This window comes from Nipponia nippon, unplaced genomic scaffold, assembly GCF_047370975.1.
Source record: "Nipponia nippon isolate SJK-2023a ecotype South Korea unplaced genomic scaffold, ASM4737097v1 scaffold_2, whole genome shotgun sequence".
Lineage (NCBI taxonomy): Eukaryota > Metazoa > Chordata > Aves > Pelecaniformes > Threskiornithidae > Nipponia > Nipponia nippon.
The window spans coordinates 29,833,899-29,857,505 of NW_028262336.1; the positions used below are offsets into that span (position 1 = coordinate 29,833,899).

Here is a 23,607-nt window from a genome sequence, read left to right on the forward strand (position 1 = left end):
TCAGCGACGCATCGGGGGCGGGGGGGTTGAGCGCTACAGCGGTGGGGAGGCACGGAGAAGGTGGCGACACGCGTTTTGAAAGCTGCCGTCGGCCGGCCCGGCGCTTCGCGCGCTGTTTTTGCGTACGTTGCTCCCGGTTCCAAATGGCGCAGCAGCGCTGGCCTGCCCAGCTGCACCATGCCCTCTGGGCTTTAGGGGCGCAGTCAAAAGCGGGCCGAGGGTCTGTTTCAATTTTAGCGCGGGTAATTGCTGTTCTGGAAACCGCGGTGGAGCACTGATGCGTGTGTTTGCCGAGGCAGGCGGGCCTGCTGTGGGCTGAATGCCTGTCGCTGGTCTGCCTTCCTCTTGGTTGGGAGCCTGCCTTTCCGTCTGTTGCCTTCAGGGTGGAGGGAATGAAGAAGTACCAAAGCAAAATATATGGTTATTCCAATACGTCCTTTATTTATGAAACGTTTTGTCAGGTCTTACGTATGTTTTTACATCCAAAGAAATTCAGAAATGTCTTTCAGGCCAGCTGTTTTCAGGAGCTCCAGAGAGCGTTGCGTTGCTGCAAGTTTCTGAGAGGGAAGGGTTTGTGATCCAGCTGGCACTTGTCCACCCCATTCTTAGGTTGCTTGCCATCCATCTCAGTTTAAAATACGCTGAGGAATAACATCGTTGCCCACCAGGAAGCGAGGATTACATTTTAAGGGCTGCTGCTTCATATCTGTCAGGCATTAATATTCATTGCTGCTAGATGTTTTTCAGTACCAAGGCAGTCCTTGAGCTGCGGAACCCCAGGGTGATTTACATAGGCATCAGTTGTGCAATCTCTTTCTGAGGGCGCTGAAGTACAATGCAAAAAAGTATTTGGTTGGAGTTCTGAGCTGGTTAAAATGCACCACTGAAATGGCTAACAGGACAAACTCCTCCGAGTATTTTTGGTCGTATGAATATTATTGGGATTATATAGATCCAATTCCAGTAGATGGAAGCAAGTTGAAGGTTAATAAATGTAAGTATTGTAGAGTAGTAGGTGCTGATCTAGTACAGGAAAAATGTTGCATAGCTTGTCTCACTGACTCGTTTTTTGTTTTCCTTGCAATAGAGACCATGCCGGGTTATATATGTGTGGTTTGTATGGATGGGTGTCTGCCTTCCAAACTGACTGTGCTCTAATAGCAGTTATTACTAATACTTAAAGTCTTTGCTTTATCTCACAGTATTTGAAACTATAAGACTGCTGATACTAACTCTTCTTTAGAAGGACAGATTCTTTTTTAGCCATTTGCTAAGTGGAAACCTAATGACTTGCAAATCTGTAGTTTGGGGTGTTAGTTACCTGCATGCTACTGTCAGAAAAGTGGACTGAATGAGCAGAGTTTTTCATGAGACTATTGTGTTTTTATTTTGGGACATAAGGCTTACATTACAACTGATAAACATTCAAAACCTCAGTAAAAGAAGTGTATGTTTCCGCTAGCCAGGAACAACAAGCTGGAGACGTATTCTGTTACCTTTTCACCTTTGATTTAGTGCTACTGAACTGTAAGATAAAGTAACAATATACGTTATTGTCAAAATACTTAATTGCCGTAGAATCTGATTCTGCTGGGTTTAGAAGTTTATTTTCAAAGTATATAATATGAAATAGCATTCACTAAATTCACCCTGCAACAGTTAATTCCGTTTCACGCTTGGTTTTGCACACTAAGATAGCGATGTCTTTTTTTAATGGTTACTTAAAAGTGGCAAGAAATTATTTTTTTTCTAATGTCAGCTGCATCGGTTAGGTTTTGATAAGGTAAAATGACAATCTATGTCATGAGGGATTAACTTAGCCAAGTATGGTTGGATGGATTGATGAAGATCGAGAGAGAGCGGGTAGGCATGTTTGAGTCACTTAGGCTATAGGCAGCATTTTCCGTCTGTTTCTGTCAAGTCTCTACCTATGGCTGTATCCTCATCTGAGCGACAAAGCTGTGAGCTTTACTGGTTGCTATTTAGTTTACTGAAGACAACGACAACTGTTCGGATATGGTTTCAGAGACTAAAATTGCTTTCCCCGAGGTTATTATAGTGATCTGGTCTGTAAGGAAAACGTGATAGTCTTTCAAAATATTTTCATGTCTCTCTAATTAACAGTGCAGGAACCTGTCTTTCTAATAGTGAAGCTAGGAGCTTCGTGTCCTTCGCTTGCCTTATGAGAGCAAGAGTAAGAAAAGGGAGCAGAAACTCTTATTCTGCACTGCCTCTAGAAAAGCTTTTCTGTCCACTCCAATGAGTGTAGGGTTTATTGCCTCCAAACTTAGAGCACCATGCCTTAAAGAAGGTGGTGTAAATATCCACATCCTTCCATATATAAAATATTGCTCCATAATACTGTAGAGCAACATTTGGTGCTGCTGGGATCAGGCAGGTTATGGGCAGCTTCCTAATTCTTTTAATTTTAAAGTTAGGGTGGATAATTACCCCCAAATTCCACCAGGGAAATCTCAAACTGCTGTGTTAAGCTAGCTGTAAGTCCCCGGCATGTGGCTGGCTTAGCAAAAAACAGAAATCGGGAATCTAACCTTTCCTCTTTTTTCTCATTAACATCTTTCTAACATTTGGGTTGCCCGATACATAATATAGGTGTAGTTTGTATTACAGCGTTTCCCTCCATGGCAATTTATAGCATATTTCTCTTTAACCAGCTGCAAGAAACCAGCTTCTTGAAACTTGTAGAAATTGTGCTTCTGAGAGAAGACGCTCCCCCTCCATTAAATTTAATTTAAATTCGTTGATAGTTTAATGGAGGAAATTACCACACACACGTGTGAGTGCTTATGAGTGATCTCATAAGCCTTACTTCCATTAAAAAAGCAGAGTAAACAGATCTCTTGTTGATTTTTTTTTTTTTTTCATTTGTTCTCTTCCCCTAAAGAAGTAGAGAAGTCTGCCACCTTTCAGGTCTTTTTATATTCTAAGGAGATGATTTATGCAATCATACTTTGTGTTTATGCATCTCTTCTGCTCCTACAGTAACTCCAGCTTAATCTAGTTACAAAGGAGTGGAGGCCTCAAAGATATAAAATATGTGCAAGTTCCTACAGCTGGTGACTACCTAACAGAGGAAGAACATTGTGAGTGAAGACCTTTACTGACAAAAAGGCGGCAGGGTGAGCTCATGCCCTGTTGGACACCAAAGGAAATCACCTTTGGGCTCAGCTTTGGGAAACAAATCTGCAGGAAGCCAGGCTTCTGTATTTCAGCTGCTCACCTCCCAGGCAAAGAAGAAAGAGAGAGATGCAAGTGTACTTTTGCGATGTACTTTTTTTTTCCACCCTCAGCAGGTTAATGTTAAGGCAATTTGAGTTCCCTGGGACAGCTGTTTATGTAAGGTATTTCTAGGCAGCTTGTCAAAATGGAGTTCTGCTCCATGATTTGTGTCTTTTAAAGAGCCCACATTGGCTGTACCAATTTCTAAACTGAAAGTGTCGGGTTTGGGTTTCTGATAGCCAGGGAAGTGAAACTGTTTTTCTTTCTTTTTTTTTTTTTTTTTTTTTTTTTTTTGCTTCCTATAAAAATAGACATTTTTCCATGTCAGCAGTCTAGGAGGAATGGAGACTGCGTCATCTTGGTACTTTTATTCTTCCTTCTCCAAATACCAGTGGGAGAACAGTGAATTACAAGTTATAAAGAAAACACCAAGGGAAATAATGCCACAGTTGGTCAGTTTTTTTCCTTGTTTTGAATAAAAGCACTAGTCAAGCAATGAACGTACCTTGTAGGTTTTCCTGTCTTTGCATAATATTTACATTCTAATACCTTCAAAAGCCACTGTTGGGATTATTGTCTTCATGTGCTTGGAACTATGTAGACGAAATAAGTTCAGCAAGTCCTTGCCCTTTGTGCTGAAGATGAAATGTGATAATTTCCCTTCAGATAGCCACAAACATTCCAAGTTTGTCAAAATGTAGGATACCTCCAGGATTACAATAACCGCTGTTCCAGAGGGCCTCTGCTGATGGACTGCAGTGGGACCTGAGCGTTTGTTTAGGTGCATTGCTGAATCAGCCCAAATGAATCATACAGTCGTCATAACCCCCGGGACGGGATTATTGCTCCCTAATTCAATTTTGCCTGTTTTTTTTTTTTATTTAACGTAAAACAGAGACCTGAATCTCTGCCCTTTCTTTCCCGTGTTATGTGGCCTGTCCCTGAAGCATTGTGAGACCGTGCTTGTCTCATGAAAATGAATCTAAATCCAGCTATGAAGTCATGGTCTTGCTTTCTATTAATAGCGTCGTGCAGCTCTCTCCATTTTGTATAAAAAATAATAAAAAGCTTAATTGGCCCATGAACTAACAGGCTATTCAAAAACATACGCACACACACACAAAAGGTGACTGTAAAATTTTGCAATAGAAAAGCTTTTTATAGATTGTTAAAATATGTTATCCCAGTTTTAAAAAAACCCTAAATGCAGGACTTTAAAAACAGTCAGGAAGTTTCTGTTTATCCCTCAATAGTTCAGACTCCCCCTGAGACCTGCAGCAAATTTGATTAGTTTCAGTGAATTCCACGAACTGTATTAAAGCTGCTTTTAAAAGATGAAACCAAAGTAGCTCTGATAGGGAATTCTGTAAATCCAAACTCTTCATTTCTGTCCCGATGGCTTTCAACACTTCAAAACTTTGAGCTTTTCAAAATATCCCTGGACCATAAGCTTGCGTTTTGGTTGTGTTGTTTTTTTTTTTAACAGAAGTCCCCTAATTCTCCCTTGAGGAGTTGGGCTTGGCCAGTAGCACCCCATCGCTTTTTCCCTTAATAAGTTTGGGAAGAGCAGGTCAGCATATTGGCCCTCACACGCTAATTTACCATCCTCTGAATTAAAGCTCAGTAAAACTTTTTTTAACAGAGGAAGAATAAAATAAGCTGACCCTCCACATTCTCATTTCTCAGTAGCCCAGCCAAAACTCAGCTTTCCGATAAGACTCCGGCTGGGTCAGCTCTAGTTTTAGGTTTAAAAGGAGCTGGAATAATTCCCCCTAATCTCTTTGTGGCTCTGATGACAACACGTTCTGAACTTTTTCACAAAGAAACACCTAATCAAACATATTGGACCTGTTTCAAAGAACACAATGTTTTCTGTCCTTTCAGATGGAAGATTTATTTTGTCTTGGTCAATATTTGTCTCTCGAGTCAATGACCCTTCTTTTTCACCTCAGTCTAAGTGAGTAGCTGGTTATGAATTCAGGGCATTTCTCGACTTGTGCCCTGCGGAACACCCAGCCTTTTCAAGGCTTTAACTGGGACGTTCACCACCACCGCACTGATCCCAGGAAGGAGCATTTTTGAAACAGTGACCAAACGTGCTACCGGGGCAGGAGCAGATTCATCCCCTCTAAGGGTGAGCCCGTACCTCAGGCAGTCGTTTCGGCAGCACCATAGCCTTCATTCATGAAAGAGCAACTCCCTTTTCTCCCCCAGCCAGCTCATACTCTCACTAGCACTGGTCACCCAGATCAGGGATCAGTTCATCTTTTTTTTTCTTTTATTAATTAAAAAAAAACGTTCTCATCTGAATCGGGAATAGCAGCAGTGGCAGGGTCTTAGGCTGGTTTAAACCAACTGGGAACCCATGCTTCGGTGCTAGGAATCCACTTACTCGTTCCTTAAAGAAACCACTTAGTCCTGATAAAGTAGGCTGCATTTTCAACTATTCTGTGTTTACAGAAATATTGCAGCTGAACGGAGGAAGGATCACATTCTCTTCCACTGGACTGATGCGCTTTGAGGGTCACAGGCACTTTTCAACAAGCTTTCCTTGGTATTGCTCTTGGTAGAAAATTTTTCCAAGGCTAGAATTCCCTCCTTAAAAGCATCACCTTGAAGATCATGGATTGTTGTACTTTTTCACCTAAGAGCAGGATTTGGCTATACGCTGAGTGGTAATGGCTCGGTCTGGAGTACCACACTGCTTACCGCACTGTGATTTTGTAAAAGAAACCGTATCCCCTGCAAAGAGCTGAAACGGTGAAAACCATCAGCGCTCAGCATTACCTTTTAAATATATGGATAGCGCTAGTCACCCTCACACTTACTAGATTTTTTTCCCCAACCTCTCCCCCAGCCCTGGCCACGCGCTGTTACAATAAACTGCTAGGAGGCTCTCAAGACTTTTAACAAATTGGCACTCACATTGCTCTCTCTCAAGGGTTTAATTAAATTGAATTAATTAAATGAAAAACCTTTCTTAGAGATCATGAATTATATTGCTGTGTTTTATATTTGCTACAGTACCAGTGACAGAATTACTGTGTTGTGTCCACAGATTCTGTTGTCATAGCCTTTTGGGTTGGGCTTGCTGCGTTTGTGACGTTTCTTTTCCTTATTTTACTCTATATGTCCCGCTCTGGATCAACTCCAGTAAAGTAAGTACAACCAGAGATAAAGTAAGTATAGATCAGTGTGATAAAATAATCTGCATGAAACATTCATTCACTGCTTCAAGTGATCCAGCAATTACAACATTTATAATTGCACGCAGAGATGACACTTTTTATGTTATTATTTGGTTTGAGTGTCTCTCGACCCATGGCGATTCACTGTTTGTATGCGTCACCTGGATAAAAACAAATCCATAACTGATGAGGTTTGCAGGTGGCAGAAAGATGGGGGAACAGTAAACCAGGAGGACAGGCGGAGCAGTCTGGACTGCGTGGTGTGTTGGCAAACAACACGCATGTTACTTACGCCAGCTGTCCAGGTTGCGTACTATGGAAGTAAGAGCGTCTGTTTTACATGCAGAATGGGAAAGTACCTCCTGTAAACCACACCTGAGAAGGAAGTAGGAATCATGGTGATAAAGCAGGTGAACACAAGCTCCCAGAGCTCCTGTGAGCTTTGATCTAATTAGGAGAAAATTCATTAGTGAGATCAGGAAGATAATAGTATGTGCACCATGGCTTAGATCATCCCAAGAATGTTGTACTGGTGTTAGAATGCACTCTTTAAAAGGGGTTTTAAAGAAATTGAGAAGAATTGGGGAAAAAAATGATTTGAGTTCCAGAAACAGATCCTACAGTGAGAAAAACCAGCTCACATCAATTAGTTTCTCAAGGAGCTGTGGCTCAAAGATGCTGCTTGTGAACTGTCTGCGTCTTTTAGAATGCTAGTGTGCAATTCAAGAGCCCCATGATAACCGTCAAATGGTAAAGTACCGTACTAAAATGCAACGGCTGGAAGCTGATGCTACAGAAACTCAGATGTACCACATATTTTACGTGAGGGTAATGATTCACTGGAACAATTTAGAGTAGAATATTAAATGGGTTGTGATTAATTCTTTTTTTACTTGATGACTGAACATCTGAATAGCATGCATTTGTAGTCATCCAAAAATTACTGCGAGGAGACTATGGTCTATCCTTCTCTGGCTTCTTATGCAGAAGGTTAGGCAAGCTTCTTTCTTGCCTAAAATAACTGTATGACTCAGTCCCTAAACACTTTTAAGTTCTCGTAGGTTAAATTAACTCAGTGAAATTATTGATTTATAATTGGCTGAAGAGCTGGGCAAATTTTCCTTTTTTTTGTTTTTTTTGTTTTTTTTTTTGTTTTGCAAATCCTGGCAGGAGTATAACAGTACCTTCCTTCCCAAAGATGGCCCATATCTGAACTTCTGTCCTTCAGCATAGTAAGCCCACGGTGAAACTACAAATACACTTAGAGAGAGTATTAATCAGTTGGAAGTGTGGTTGTGAAACGACCTGAAACGCCTGCCAGCCACGGATGTGTAGCATTCACAGTACCAGCCAGCTTAGGAGTGAGACTACATGGTCAAACTGGGTTTTCTGTTGAGGCAGAACCTCCTGGACTTAGCTTCAGGCCATTTCATTAGTGGTTAAAGTTTACAGGTGTAATTCTGTCGCTCTCACCTGAGTACCATAATTTAAATTTCAGTAGAGTACTATTCAGCATTAGGGAGACAGAGTTGGGTCTGAGCTAGCGAGTAGCCCAGTAAAGCTTATCTTTATATGTTGTGTATATATATATATATATATACACACAAAATATATATAGAGAGAGACAACATACATATATATACACACACCATATATCTTCAGGCTCAGAGCGTGTGCAGCATATCTAGCTCTGCAGAAAGAGATCCCAGCGCACATGTTTGGGTCATCCAGGCTGTTTTTACAGCTGGGCTTGACAAAACAGGGAGATATCCTCCAGTAGCAGACAGATGAAATAGCTAATCTATTCCAGTAGGGTGTTCCCACCTGAAACCTCCGTGACTGAAAAGAGAGGCTGCATAAATACCTCAGCGTTGACAGGCATGTCCTCAATCTCCTGAAAGATTGCAGACTCTGTCCTGTGAAGGCGGCTGTAGTGGATGTGCCTGATGGAGACACAGCGCCCGCTGACGTGCAGCACCCCCATGTTGAATGGGAATGTAGTTCTAACGCTGCCTGTGATTTTGAACTTTGTCTAAGGACAGGTTTCTGTTTGCCGCTCTCTACATTTGGTTTACTTTGTTTGCTGCTAGTTTTTCTGGCAAACACGTTTTATGCAAACAAGGATGCATTTGCCCGCTGCTCCTCCTAATCTGATCGGGACGCAGAAAATTCTGCTCAGCAGATTAGGCAGAGGTTCAAGATTAGGTCACAAACAAGCAGAGGGAAACGAGTATAATATGGCCGTCAAAAGGAGCACTAATATTCTAATTTATTGGCACCCTAAGGCCTCTGGCATGCTCACAAAAGGTAACAACAACAATAAAAAAGGCAGCTTGCCCAAATAAACCACAAAGCAGGGGGCAAGCTAACAATACAAGAAACACATGGAAAGGGACATAAAATTACAGGGTAACAGAGGCACATTCCTATTAATTTACTGTTCCTAAAAAACTGGCAGGAGAAGTCTATATACATGAAAATCTCAGTGTCTTTTGAAGACTTAAACAAAAGTATTCATTTTTAAAAATTTTTCACTTTTGCATCATGTTACTGAGTGAAATACCTGGCTTAAAAATATCTGTATTTATCCCTAATATGTTCAGTTTTGCCCATCGAAAGAGCTGTTGTGAACAAGGCAAGTCTAGGAATGTTTTGTGGAGAGCCCAGGAATCATTAATGGAAAGCGGTATCGGATGAGATTCGCTTAGGCTTTGAAATCATCCTGTCTTATCATTTTTCTAGGCTTGAAACATACTGTAAGAAAACGATTTTAGGACTGAAGAGACTATTCAGCACCACCCCCCACCCCCCAAACTTGCCCTTTTTGATTGAGTTCCGTTTGTTTGTCAACCCCCGCTCCAATTACACTTCTCCCAGCTCCAGCAATAAAACAAAGCGGGGTGCCTGAAAGAAGTTCTCCCTGTTGGCTTCCACCATCTTCCCCCGTCGTCTTCCCCGTTATGTAATCCATCCGTTCCCCTTGGCATGGCGGTCGTCTAATTTCTGTATTGACATCTCCTGTCTCTTTTCCCGTGATAATTCTGATACATTCACCCAACAAACGTACATACACGTCACTGGTCAAGGCTGGAGAACTTTTACCTTCACTGTTTCCGTGCTCATCCATCTCTGTCAAGCCCAGGGGCATGTAGGGCAGCCTGTACTCTTCCAGCTTGCTCAACCGCCTGGTGAAACAAGCCTGCTTAAAAGCTTGGCAGTTCATAAGAGTGCGCCTTCTTGGTTCAGTTGACTTGTTGAGCAAACCCCCACTGCTGCATGTCAGCTGTCTTCATTGTCAGCTGGATCTCTGGGGGGTCCCTGAAGGTTACATTTTGCCCATGCAGTGATTATAACATGCAGTGATTATATATATATATATATATATATAATGTATTATGTATAACATGCAGTGATTATAACGCGCAGTGATCTCTTCCACCACTGTGTACACCAAGGTCTTACTATTTTGGCAAGGACACGTCACCTACCACAGTATCGTCTGCTGATTTTTACCTGCATATCCGCACAGAAAAGAAGTCCGTGTCAAAGTGTCTTCTGAAAGGCACATGCAGCAACTAGATCTGCTTATGCCACAGCATAATCCTTAGACGCTGAGAAGTCCTGGACCTGAAGCCATGAGCTGATTGCACCACACTCTTCTCTGCAATACAAAGTAATCTGGTGCCAAGCCAGATGAGTGAGTTCGGGAGAGGGGGGAGGGTTGATGCTTGCAAGAGAGCTGCAGCGAGGAATCCAGGTCCCAATCCCTTTTGTCACCGTTAGGCTATCCCTACAGAAATAAATAAAGAAAAAAGGTTTGGGGCATGGGACCAATTATTTCAAACCCATTAGCGTGCCAAGGCAGTTGATTATCACACTGTTGTAATCAAGAGTCAGTATTAACATTTGCTTCAGCTATGTTTCTTACCATCCAAAACGATGATAGAGAAAAATAAGGGTTAGTGGCTGGAGGCAGTTCCCAGCCAAGGCTGGAACTTCATGCAGCGGGAGGAGGGCAGGGAGGGTTCCTTCCTGGACCTCTCCAGAGGACACCCTGGTTCCCCATGCATTCACTAGAGGCTGCGCATTCCTGACAGCCATGACTGAGATCGCTGTGGGCATCCAAAATCTTTTGGCTCTCACTTTCCTACCAGACGGTGTAACGTAGGAAAAAAAAATAAATGGGGTACCCAGAGAGTTGGAAGATCGGCATGTCTCATCCCTTGTCCACATTTCTTGCTGCCACAGTAGCCTCAGAGAGGCTCAGTCGAGGGACTCTGGACTGCTTGGCAGCATGATCCTCGCTGGCTTCAGACAGATTTCTTGCAGTAAGAAACCCGATTCAGTGTTTAGATATTTTTTCCCCCTGACTACCACCAACTTTTACCCAACATGTCTGGGGCATGTGGTAGCACAGTTTGAGGATACCACTTGCCAAACAGAGATGCGGGAGTTGGCTTGAAAACACTTGTTCTACAGCCAGCTTTCTTCTCAGTTTGCGGGTGAGAGTTTCCTTCATGGACAGACAGATAACCACTGATTTGGTGGACAGACTGTACAATGTCCATGTGCTCTTTCAATTTTTTGCTCCATCCAGATCAATTGCAACAGCTGCTTCATTCCTGGAACTGGGGAACTAATCTGGATATTTGACAGCTCAGGGGTTTTGGTTCCTAGGACAGAAAAAAAATCTATAGCAATATCCTAGGTCTCACATGAGGGCAGATAGTTTTCAGAGGGCTTTTTTAGCTTACCTTCAAGACTGTAATATTCATTAATGAACAATATAACCACCATATATTGCAATAACAAAAAAGTACCTATTCCTGTACACAAAGGCAGTGCATCTGACACTCAAGGCACCATATTCCTCCAGATGACAGTAAGATGTGTCGTAGCTCTTGGGGGGGGGAGGAAGTCCTTTTTAATACTACAGTAAGAAGATCCTCATGAGAGGTTCTCCTCTGGCTAAGCAGACCACGCTCCTGTTTTCTGCTTTCATCAGCCCTCTCTTTCCTCTCACAGTAGGAATCAAGGCAATTTGTCTGTCTATAAACTCACTTAAGATCTACTCAACTGCGATCTCTACCTGCGGTCTCTCACTAGTGGGAATCATGTATTCTCACACTGAGGTATCTAGAACTTCCTAGCCAAGACTGGCTAGGAGCTCAGAAAGACCCCAGTTTCTCAGTGGTACTTAAATCTCATGGCCGGGACTCTCACAAGACCAGTATTTGAGGTCTCCATGACTTGTCTGCATAGATTACAGCATCATTCCTTGTCTCAGAAGAAGCTGAGACAGCTAAGTCTTCACAGCTGGCTTCCCATATACAGTGTTCCTGGGGAATCTATCCCAGTTTCTCCCCAGTACGGTTTCTGAATTTAATCTCAAACAGCAGATAATAAATCTTGCTATTCTCAAGCCTCTGGTTTCAAGGGATAAAACTGTCTTTCACACCACCATCATTAGGAGAACTTTCTCTTTTTATGTTGACAGAACCAGCTCCCTTTGATGTGAGCAGCTGTCAGACCCACAGGAGCAGAGGCTGTAAAAATGGTTAGCTATGAACTGTCAAAGCCTGTTGTAAGGCTGCGGTCACCAGAGCTCAAATTACAGTGTCTTCACAGGGAAGCGTTCTCACTCCTGTCATCTAAAGAAACACGCTCCGTACCTATTAGCAGGTATCATGGCACTGCAGAGAGGCCTGGGATTGGTATCAGGCTTGGTAGGGTGGCGCTGAGGTTGTTCAGAGAGAACTGATCTCCAAGTGAAAACTAACGCGCTGGGGGGCGGTTTAGCACCAGCCACTGGGTGAACGTATGCGTGAGCTGAAAGCTAGGAACAGAGGTTGCTTACCAGTAGCCAGTCTCCCTCCAGAAATGCCACGCGCTGAGACTCTGCGTTGAGAGGACGCCGTTTGCTGGATGCCAGGTCAGAACTCTGTGGCTGCCGCGCTGACGTTCTCCCAGGTCTGGTGCCACCAGGCCAGCGTCCCTCCAGGTGGGCTGGGCAGCGGACTGCACTGCTCGGGTACCGGGAAGCAGGCTGGTGCTCTCCGCTGCTTTCTGAAGATCTTCCTAGTTCTTGCCCTTTCTCCTACAAAGAGAAATGATGGGGCTTCTTGTTTTCAAGCAGTTAAATGGTTTTAAATGACACAGAAAGGCTTCCATCTAATACTGACCAGACAGACATTTGCAAGTGACAGTCAAAAGAGTGAAATAACTCTTGAGCCATGCATTCAAATAGTGTCTATGAACAACCGTAGTATCAGATCCAACATTATCTCCTCAGAGGGTGCAGAATGCCCAGTCCAGGCAGTCCTGAGATTATGTCCGCTCACTCCCAAGGGACATAAAGAAAACCACAGACAACTCGTGCACTGGAGGAGATTTGCGAGTGCTGCCCGCTGAGGGCAGGGATGCAGGCTCCCAAAGTCTCTGCCCAGGTGCTATACCTCTGCAGAGGAGAACAAGTTCTTGTATTTATTAAGTTGGTCAGTATTTCTCATTTCTCTGCCTAGTTAAATCACAGTGCCTTGGCATTGCATCTTGGCTTAACTGATAAACTTCAATAAAATTAGGGCTAAATATGTACTTGCATTAAAAAAATATGATAGTTGTTCATTAATGAAGAATGCCAAAAAGTGATTACTGTGGATAGACAGTCTGATAAATATATGAAATTTTGGAATCACAGTATCACACAGTATATTTCAAAGATCATGTCTGTCCCCAGAAATCAAAAAATACAAAATATTAGCTCTACTTTTTTTTCTGAGTATCTCAAGCTTTTCTGTGTGCCACGATTCACTGTCTTTAGGGAGACTGGTTTATGAAAAAACTGCAGTTCTCAATGAATGATAATATTGCCAGGGTTGAGGCTTTAAATTTAATATATTAATATTGTTTTAATAGATCCATCTTAACTAGCTGTCCAGTCTGGGCTATATGACTGCTCTTCCTTGTATCACTGTGTCTTTATCTGCATCTTTCATTCAGAGTGACTTTACATTTACTTCCAGATCACTGATGAAAATGCTGAACAGGATCGGGTGCTTACAGAGCCCTGCTAGAAACAGCCACAGTCAGAGGTCACTCTCCAGTTACACTTTGGGAGGCCTAATTCACATAACACCTGTTTAATGGGGCTTGTGTATAGTTCTTAAAGAAGGCAGTGTGGAATACTAAGCCAAACGCCTTACTGCAGTTTAAATAGCGACATGTATGCAGCTACCTTTATCCTCCAAATAGTGTTCCCCTCAAAAAATGACGTCAGACGTTTTTCACCATACCTGCCTTTCTATAAAACCACGCTGGCTGGAATTAGTTTTTCTGTCCTTCGAAATACTTTTTCAGCTGTATCTTATCTTAGCTTTAATTCCATGATTTTGCCTGGGGCTGAGGTCAGTTGCACTGCCTTATAGTGACCTGGCTTGACCAGTTCGCTTGCTCTCAGTACTGGGACACTAGGGCTCTTCCAGCCTCCTCCAACTTCCCTGCTGTTCCAGGGACGGTTAACGATTAACAGGAGCCGGCCAGAGTTCTCCTCAGACAGTCTCCAGGTCTCTGGGATGCAAGTTCTCCAGGTGATTTAAAAATATGGATAGCTAGCTGATGATATTTAGCTACTTAATGGACTGGAAAGAAAACATCCTGTTTTGGTAAGAGTATTTTTGTCTTGCTTCTGTCAAACAGAGAGAAGAGAGACGGCTTGATTATGCCTACATTGTAGCAAAGAAAACCCCAAATCTGCCTGCCTGTAGTAGGCCTGTTGCTGAGACTTCGGGGGTTTGTTTCGGTTTTTTGAATTACCATTAAGCAAAATCCCTGTTGTGTTAGTCTCGTTAGGCACAGGTATTTTAAGTTTTCATTAGCAATTAATCAATTTGAAGTTATAAAGTTCATATTTCCCTTCCTCCAGAGTATTAAAAATAATTGTTTTCCTTTTCATCCCATTTACTTTATCTTGTTTTTTAGATTTTGGTTGTTAGGTTTGTCTAGCCACTGAAACACTGGCTTTTAGTCAAAGATGTGTTCTTGCTCATCTCTGAGGGCATGGCTCCAAGATGTTAATAAGCCTTTTCAAACATTCTCCGTTTTCATTCTCACTTTTGGGTTACATTTTTCTTCCCAATGTAATTTTCCTTCCCACCTTTGAAGCCCTAAGGGTGTAGTAGTAGCTGGGATCTTGTGTTCAGCCATATGGAATGGACCTTACTGCTTCCAGACCAGGACTCATCTGCTGTTTATTTTTTAAGGGTGAAGTTTGGGAAGCTGCTGGGAGGAGGGCTCAGGGAGGAGGAGGAGGAGGCAGGGTGTGCTCTGCTGTTCTCATATCATTGCCCCCTCCACCCCACCACTAACTTCTTTTTCTGGCAGAACCATACATCTTTATATTGTTATTATTTGTACACTGGAAATTTCCTGCTACCCTAGTCCTACACACTCTTTTTTAGATCTGTCCCATTTTCTTGCTCAGATCCCCACCAGCCCTTAGAGCTGTATCTTGCCTTTTCCCAACCCCGGTGTCAGGGAATCTCTCCCAAATATCACGCATCCCTCTCGTTCTTGCCCCCAGTGAGACCGGTCACAGTCACAGGAAGCTCTTAGCCCTCTTCTCTTTCCCAGGAGCAGCCATGATAATTCCCTTCACCTTCGGTACAGAGCAAGTCATAGCAAAGTTTCTGGTTTGCTCTTTAAAAATCCAGCTAAAGAACCAAGCTTAAGGGCTGGACTGACAGTCCCATCTTGAGGGGGAAAGGGGGAGTCACCACCTACCAGCCACAGCTCACACTTGTGCTGTTGGTCATACTCCGTTTCCAAGTAAGGACATGATTCTTGTGGTGGATGAAGAAGGCTGAAGTCCAGAAGCATCTTTCATGCTGGATTCAATGTCTTTTGTGTTAGAAGAACCATATTCTATATTTTTTAAGACTTTGATAATGTACTTCCTTATGAAACTGCCGCTATCTGTCTTCCAAACAGATGTCCCTGATAACTCTACATTTTTTTTCTCTCCACACATTTCAGACAAGTGATTGTAGGGAACCAGATAGAAGAAAGCAGTTCCAGTGGTGAACAGCCTCACTGTGATGATCTCAGTAGCCCATACTCAGATGTGGTTGCGTCTCAAACACCTACCTCCCTTTCAGATGAAACTGGCATTCATGGAAGGATCTGAGCCTGAGTTAAAACTGGAACAGGTTAAACAAAACCAGCAGTACAGTTCTGACTGCAGAGAAAAGCTCAGTGCTGTGACTGCCTATTAAACACCGATACCACAAACGTGAATTAGTTCAGGAGAAGAAGAAAAAGAAAAATGTCTTTCAACAAAGGACAAACCTGAAAAATCCTGGATGCATAAGAGGAAGTCCTGACGGCCGTATTTGAGCAATGTTGCTGGAGTTGCCTGATCAGCATTTTAGATCAACATTTTAGATCCTGATGATGATGACTGTAAAATTTCTCTCTCTTTTTTAAGTAAGGATTCAGACTCAAACTCCTCTCCCAGCTACGCGGTGCAAAGGGTGTGCTGCCGGTTGAGTGGTTCTCATTAAGACCCATTTGGTTGAGAGTAGATTTACTCCTCCATCAGAAAATCTACACCAGTTATGCCCCGAGTCCTGTGAAGAGCTCTGCCTTGCTCACCTGAATGCACACCGAGGTCTGTTATCCTCGGGGGTGTCTCAGTTTTCACTGGGTTGTCTTGCTGCGAAAAAAAAGCAGCATCCTGCTGATCTTACTGGACAGGCAGCATAACCAATATTGTTTATACATGACGAGAGCCACGAGTCATCTATTTCTGGGTCTGTCCTCAGGTCACGCTCATCAGCTGCATCTTAGTGACACCTCCACTTGGTCATCCTCTGAAAAATGAGCAACAATGTCAAGTGCAACACCAACAATAAAACTTTGCTTCTAGAAGGGTTACAGCTTGCTTCGCTAACTTAAAGCGCAGCAGTTCCCTCAAGGATAGCATATGCTTTTTATTTACTTTTCTATTGCAAAAAATATTTGGGTCATTTAAAATTTATTAAAACACTGTTTACCTAGAACAGCCTTTAAGAAGCTAATGGCAGCACTAACCATCTCAAGTGAGCGTCTCACTGAATCATTAGCTTTACCAACTGCCCAGAAATACAGTTTTGCTACCAATAACCCATGGCTTTTTGCTTTCAATTTGAAATGGTAGGTGGAAAAGAAACTGTTAATATTTAACAGTCTTGAAATGGTACCTGCCAGTTCCCATTTGCATTAGAAAAAAGAGAAGTGTGCTTATGATATTTTATATCAAAGGCAAAAACACAAAAGCAACATTGCATTTCTGCATGAGTTGCCTGCTTTCAGCTGGGGCCGACAAATAGTTTAACAGAAGCTACAGCCCTCCGTGAGGGTCGCAGCAGCTTTTCGGTGGGGTGGAGAGGACGGGTTTAGCTCAGGTGGAGCAGAGTCAGCAGGGCCACTCGCACTCCCTCCCCCTTCAGTGGCCTCTGCTCTCTCCACCGCTCCTCACCCGCGGAGCTCCGCCAAACCCAGGCAGAATTAGGCGAAGGTCCACGAGAGGGCCAGGAACCCTTAGAGCTGCAGTAAGCACGAAGCTGGGACCGCCAAGTCGAGCTGAGAAAGGCAGCGAGGGATGGCATAGCTGTAAGACTGCGTAGCTAGTTGCTGGGCTGAGGACAACACAAAATTCCCTCGAAACTCGAGGAGAAGCTTAGAAATTCCACGTCCCCAAGCAGGCAGCAAAAGCTCTTAGAGTGGAGCACTGCCAGAGCAGCCTTATGCCGCGTACAGGGAACGTGGGCTATGATGTTACCAGAGAGTGGGTAGGTTGGGCTGCGTTAAAAAAGCCTTAAACACAAGAGACAGACCAAACCACCAGGCATATGTTTGTATTGTGGGGGTTTTTTTAATCTTCAAATTTTTTAATCTCTGAGATAAACACTTCTGCAGTTTGCTTTTTGAGCAAACTGACTACTACTGGTGTTGGGCTGGGAAACCTGTCAAGGCATACAGTCTGTTGAGTCAGACTGAGTGATGGGCAGATGGAGAAAATGAGGAAAGGCTGCAGGAACGGAAGGTGCAACATGGACAGAGATATATCAGAGAATGAAACACTTCCATCAGTCAACTCAGGTGGCCACAACAGCCTTCCCCTCCCCTCAGACCCCCTTACCTTTTGCTAGAGCTGAGGTAGCTCTTACAAGGAGACATGAATCGACTCCCATGTTGGCACCAGCTCTCCCACTGCAAACGGGGACAGTTACCTTTAACCCCGCGGCAATCACACAGTATCATCAAAGACAGTCTGAAGAGGACACGACCATCTCGACCCATTTTGCTCCTCAAGGACACAGCAACTGCGCTTCGATCATTCCTGCCACGTCCGTCTACCCCGAGCCAGAACACCTCTCCTGCAGCAGTTCTGCACTGCCTGCCGGCGCGGTCTGCTCCAGCACCCTCCTCCCTGCCTCGCGACAGACTCCTGTCACCCTGTTTTTTCAAGAACCTCTTCTCTACAAATGGATTCCAAGGGGATTTCTGAAAGATGTGAATACTCCTCTTCGCAACTACTGGTATTCTTTCATTAGTTGCACTGGAACATGACTCAAAGTACATAACCACTGAAAAGACTTTTTTTTTTTTTCCCCCCTTTTCAAATTACCTGGAAATGGAAGGCATATAGTATGAAGTATATAACCAGTAATAAATAATATGCAAAATGCAAGCCTATCTTACAGCACCTAACTTGGGAGGAGGGGAGCGGGGGAGAAAGAAATGCATTTCCTTCTGTGACGTTTCCGTACGCACCCGTTTCAAGGCCCTTCCAGTCCTTTGCTCTCCACCGTGAGCGCTTTCTTTCCCCTTCCCCCCAGAGCCCTCCGTTAAGAGAGGCCTTCCCTGCATGGGCTGCAGCATTCATGGAGGGCTGAAATGCTGCACCCACCAGTCAACAAAGTGCGACCCAAATCAGCCCATGCGGCTGGTTCAAATAGTTGACTTCTATAAAAATGTTACCCCAAAGCACTACCCCCACAAAGCCACCTCGTCCTGCCCAGCCGCTCAGGCGACGTGCCGCCCTCTCCTGCTAACGTGCCAGGTGTCCTCGGCCGAGCGCCGCCACCAGCAGCCCATCGCCGAGATCTGCTTCCAATCCTGAGGAGCCCCACCTGCAACTCAAACCGTACACGGTCTCTGCACCAGGTACAACAGCGAGCAGGGTGTTCTTCTGGGCTGTCGACTTCACGGAGTTGTTGTGAATTTTGAGTAAAAGGCTTAAAAGGCCTGTCCTGGCCGTGACTGCTGTGAGGGCCGCCCAGAGCGCTGGGCCCGCTGCAGGGCGCTCTGCAGCTTCATCCACACGGTTCTCATCACAACAGCATCGAAGTGAGTAACTTGCATTAAGCTGTAGGAACTCCTTGTTTTCAAACGTAGGTCCATATATGCAGCAAGTTTTCCTTTTCCAAATGCTCTCCACAATTTATTCACGCTTAATTTAAAATAATTCCTCTCCATCTATACAATTTTTTAAAATGTATTTTGAATACGTTGGTAATAATTCACACACACAAATCGTTCAACTGCTTACCATCTATGGCTTTTAAAGATACTTGACCATTACAGGAGAACTTCATAATAATCTTTTCATTGCCGCATTGCTAGAATATATTGAAGCTCAGAGGCGGTGACAGATTAAGCCTTATTTTTAAAAGTTCCCACATGCACACAGCTACATTCCTCTTACTGATAAGCACATATGAGCTATATATCTTTTACATGACAGGCTAGTAGCTTTAAATTGTCAGTTGATTTACATTCATTTTCTGTTTCCAAAAATACCATTTAAAAACAAAAAGAAGAAATGCCTATGAACAATCCTCTCCTCCAAACCTCGAGTACTTTGGCAATAGCAGTGTTGGAGATACTAACAAAACGCTACAAGCTAGGGAGAAAGTACTCACTGCTGGGCCTTTCTGAATACTTAAGGCCATCAGAAAATCATTTGAGTATGAACCCTTAGGGTGGATTCATGTGGAATTGGTCAGGATTTAGATGCGCTACTGTAAGGAAAGCGCACCAACATGGATGACTGGCCCTAGTTGTAGTCTTGGTCTCCTGATGATACTACTTTCCACTTCTATAGCAGCGTGCGTCTCATTAGCTAAAGCCCTCTATAGGCTTGAAAGTTATCTATCTTCCTTATTTTAGCAGTGACAAAACTGCATTCACTATTTCCATCCACAGAGAGAAATACCAAGGTGTGCAAATAGCTGTTTAAGCCTAAGTAATTTAGCACGCCTGTTTGCATCTGCTGTACCTATTTCTAGAATCGGATCTCACCCAAGAATCACTCTTCCAACTTGTTGAGCTTCAACACAGGAATTCTGCTCCTGCAGGTACCACAGTTACACAATTTATTTTTTTAAGCAAAGATGGCCAAAGGGCATGTGAAAGGCTATTGCAAGGCATGCAAGTGCACACCCAAAATCATTCTGGGCTGGCAACTTGCTGGAGAGTGACTAACAACTGGGTTGTGGCATTTAGGATTTGGGTTTTGTTACTTTATTAAGGGATGGGAAGGGGCTACACTACACCACATTACATATTGTGGTGGGTTGGCCTTGGCTGGCTGCCAGATGCCTACCCAGCCGCTCTCTCACTTCCCCTGAGCAGGACTGGAGTGGGGGTGAACAGGATGAAAAAGTTCGTGGGTCAGGATTAAGACAGGGAGATTGCTTACCAGCTACCATCAGGGGCAAAACAGACTCAACTTGGGGAAAATTAATTTAATTTATTGCCATTTAAGTTAGATTTGGGTAGAGAAAATATGCTTCTGCATTACTGTCCTTAGGTTGGTTGAATGGTCTTACCTCATTTTTTTAACTCTCTCAAGCAAATCATACTATAAACCACTGTTAGATGTGCTCAGTCCCTCAAGACAGCTGAAAAACTCCTTCGCTATGTGTCACGAGTATTTTCTTTTCCAGTTAGAGGAGATGGAAAGACATCTTTCATTTTGGAACTCCTTTGGTTTTTTCATCGCAATGATTTCCTCATGTGAGACCCTTGGGATTTTATATGACACAAAATTTAGCCTCTAATGGGCTTGCAGCTTTTTCAAGAAGTATTTGTTATTTTTAAATCAAGTCTTGACATAGATATTATGGCTTCTTTAGGACGAGAATATTTATATGTAGAAGCAATCCTCATTATTTGTGCCTCATGTTTTTTATTTAAAAAAAACAAATTAAATAAACATCACAAGGAGAGTGCATTTCTGATTTTTTCCCTGTACAGAATTTGTACAGAGTACCTAGGCACAGCACATATTCATGAGTCAATTTAATAAATCCTGTTTTACATTTCAAAGGTTTAAGTTCAGGCTCTGCATGTTTGCATACCTGGAATGGTAAGTTAAACTGCCCTCGAGGCCACATTCAAGAAATATTTATCAGATTTCACAGAGAATTTCCAATAAAAAACATGTATAATCAATGAGCAGCAAGTCATTTGGGTTTTAGTTCCATCTCTCATCTTTTCAGAGTGGAGAGAAGATGGGCCTTTGTTGCGAGTCCCAGCAGCGGTGATGGTCAGGGCTTTTTTTAATTAAAAAAACAAAACAAAACACAAACCAAACAAAAAACAAAACAGAAAGGAGAATAAAAACAGACCAGCTCCGATATAAATGCTTTCAAAAGCCATTTAATTTAAAAACAAGAAGAATCCCAGACCATCACGATTGCAGCGTTCAGTCTTCTATTCATACTGGTTTTGGTATCATGTATCATGAAAGAAACCGGGCTCTTCAAGAAACAGTAAATCATCATGGCTAAACCTCTGACTACTCGTTCTTTGCACTTATACCACATTGTGGTGGAGTTCTGCAGTCTTTCTTCCCCATCTTATATTGGAGAGAGGACGGATTTTAACTATATGGGGACTGAAATACAGTCCAGAGGCAATGCACTAATCAGTCTTTTTTGGTTCTTCATAAAGTTAAAAATGCCTGTAATAAAAATGATATAAATAACATTCAATCTCCCATACTGTTCAAGAAACGGGAAATTACAGCTTTAATGTTCCACTGAGAGATGATGAATACAATTTTCCCCCTCTGAGTTCACACACAGTAATAAAATATTGATCTTTGTGACAAAACAAGTTAGATTTGTATGGAGAACAGTTCAGGAGGGTTTCATGGCTCACAGCAATGACGGCAGAGCATATAACATCGAAGATTAAATGTCAGTTCACTGAATTAATGCCCCAATGTAGCCAAGTAAAGGGTTTTGCAAAGAGGCATAATAGTTTCTTCTTTTTTATGAGTTTCCAAGTCATCATCATTTAATTTATCATCTGTACTACCGCAAATCAATTTGACATGGGTTATTAACATATCCGGCTCCTGTGCTCCAAGCCATATGTCCCCAATGTAAACAGAAGTCAGGAATACACAAACAGCTGTGAAAAAAAAAAAAAACAGAGAAAAATCAGAACAGATATTCTTCTATTTCCACACAGTAATACAAAACCAAACCATTTTACCTCCAGACCTATGTTTTTAAATAGTTTCCTAACTCTTTTCCTAGATGGAAAACTTCTGGGGTTTTTGCCCATGCAAAGCCAATGATCCTCCTCACACTAAGGGAAGAAAACAGTTTCTTGTTAGCACGACCTTCTGACCTCATTAAATAAAAAAGTTTGAAATCTGACTGGTGGCTTTTGCTACCAAATGATAACATTGAATAGCATATGGACCAGAACCCATACCCACATGGACTCATTTGTTGCAGAGTATTCTTCCCGTTGGAATTATATTTTTTTATACCTCACTGAACTCCACTTTAGTCCTAGAAAGGAAAGTTTCTTTGAGGGAGTGTGACTGTTGCTCCATCCGAAACCCCTACAGTGTGACCCTATTCTGTGTTACCCACCCCTGTGCCCATACCACCAAAGATGTAGCTTTTACTTTGTGAAGTTATGAGCAAAAATGGACACTGGCAAACTTCAAACCGTTTCGATGAATTAAAAAAAACCATGGAACTGCCTACTTTCTACCATTACCGCCTTGTAACGTGAGTGAAAAGGAAAAGATGAGTTACCTTTCTTGTTCGCATCCTCTTCTGTCATTGCTGACAGGCACAATGTTTTCACAAGTTCATGAAAGCTGTTGTTGGTCAGGCCCTGAGCATCCATTAGGTGAAGCATGATTGAACTGAACAAACAGAACTCTTTAAAGAGTCCAGCCGTCCCGCTGCTGGCCTCACAGATCTGGGTGTAAAACTTGAAGATGTTTTTTCTCAATGTCTCATCCTTGAGCATCTCCTGCACTGCCACTGGGTGTGGCAAGACGCAATTCTGCAGCCACCGCAGAGTTAACGAAACATTTTGCGTATTGAGGCTGTGCTCAACCATGGACTTTACGAGCCATTTAGTTACTAGGGAAGTGGATGCACAGGTAAGACTGACTGTTTCATCCGCAAGGTCAGCAGATTTGAGGGGCTCCCCTCGATGGTTGGTGGGTGGTGCTGGGAAAACAGGCTCCCAATGAGCAAATATGGAATTCAGATGATCTCTGCATTTCTCCAGCTCAGAGACTTTCAGATCTGCAGCAGTGTTGTCTTCTCTTTCTATCTCATTCTTTTTCCGACTGTGATGATATGCACGAGATGAGGCTTGAGATTTGTTCTTTTCTTTAATATTTTCTGTAAGAAGAAAAACACCGCCAAAACAAACGTCAGATACTCCAAAGGATTTTCTTGGTACAAAATTATGCAACAAAGACGGTATCATGTGTTGTTTCAGTTGCTGAAAGGATAAGTACTAGCCTCATTTAGCAGCCTAATTGAGCCTATGCAATTCAGAGTAAATGGCTACAGGCAGCTCCCAGCGACTCACAGGCTGAAACACTTTTCTGAACTGGATCGCCTAACTTTGAGGTGAGCAATAACGCCACCCAGGCCCTGGCCCGCAGCCCAGCAAAGCCAAGGCAGTATTCCAGAGGTCCACACGATGCCGTTTTGCCAGTAAGGCTACATTATTTACACCACCTCATGACAAATGCTCAAGCCACTATTCTCTGGGCTAGCCGGGGCGGCGCAGCACACACCTGCCTACGGAAGAAGATACCAGCACAGCTAAGTTGCTTTTGAATGGCGCAGGCTGAAGCAACAAAGTC

General features: G+C 43.0%; 1 protein-coding gene and 1 long non-coding RNA gene across 2 annotated transcripts in view; one reads left to right on the forward strand and one right to left on the reverse strand.

Moving 5' to 3' along the window:
- Window positions 1–151: 151 nt before the first annotated feature.
- Window positions 152–18,138, forward strand: LOC148055716 (uncharacterized). The gene is made up of 3 exons (XR_015704822.1): window positions 152–994; window positions 6,299–6,398; window positions 15,459–18,138. It is a non-coding gene; the product is annotated as an uncharacterized LOC148055716 (long non-coding RNA).
- Window positions 18,139–21,115: 2,977 nt separating this feature from the next.
- URB1 (URB1 ribosome biogenesis factor) overlaps window positions 21,116–23,607 on the reverse strand; it is a 56,471-nt gene continuing 53,979 nt past the window's right edge. The window contains exons 38-39 of the mRNA XM_087758229.1: window positions 22,532–23,134; window positions 21,116–21,890 (exon numbers count right to left, since the gene is read on the reverse strand). Of these exons, the coding sequence (XP_087614355.1) occupies window positions 21,688–21,890; window positions 22,532–23,134 (806 nt within the window). The 3' untranslated portion in view covers window positions 21,116–21,687. The remainder of the gene's footprint in view (window positions 21,891–22,531; window positions 23,135–23,607) is intronic.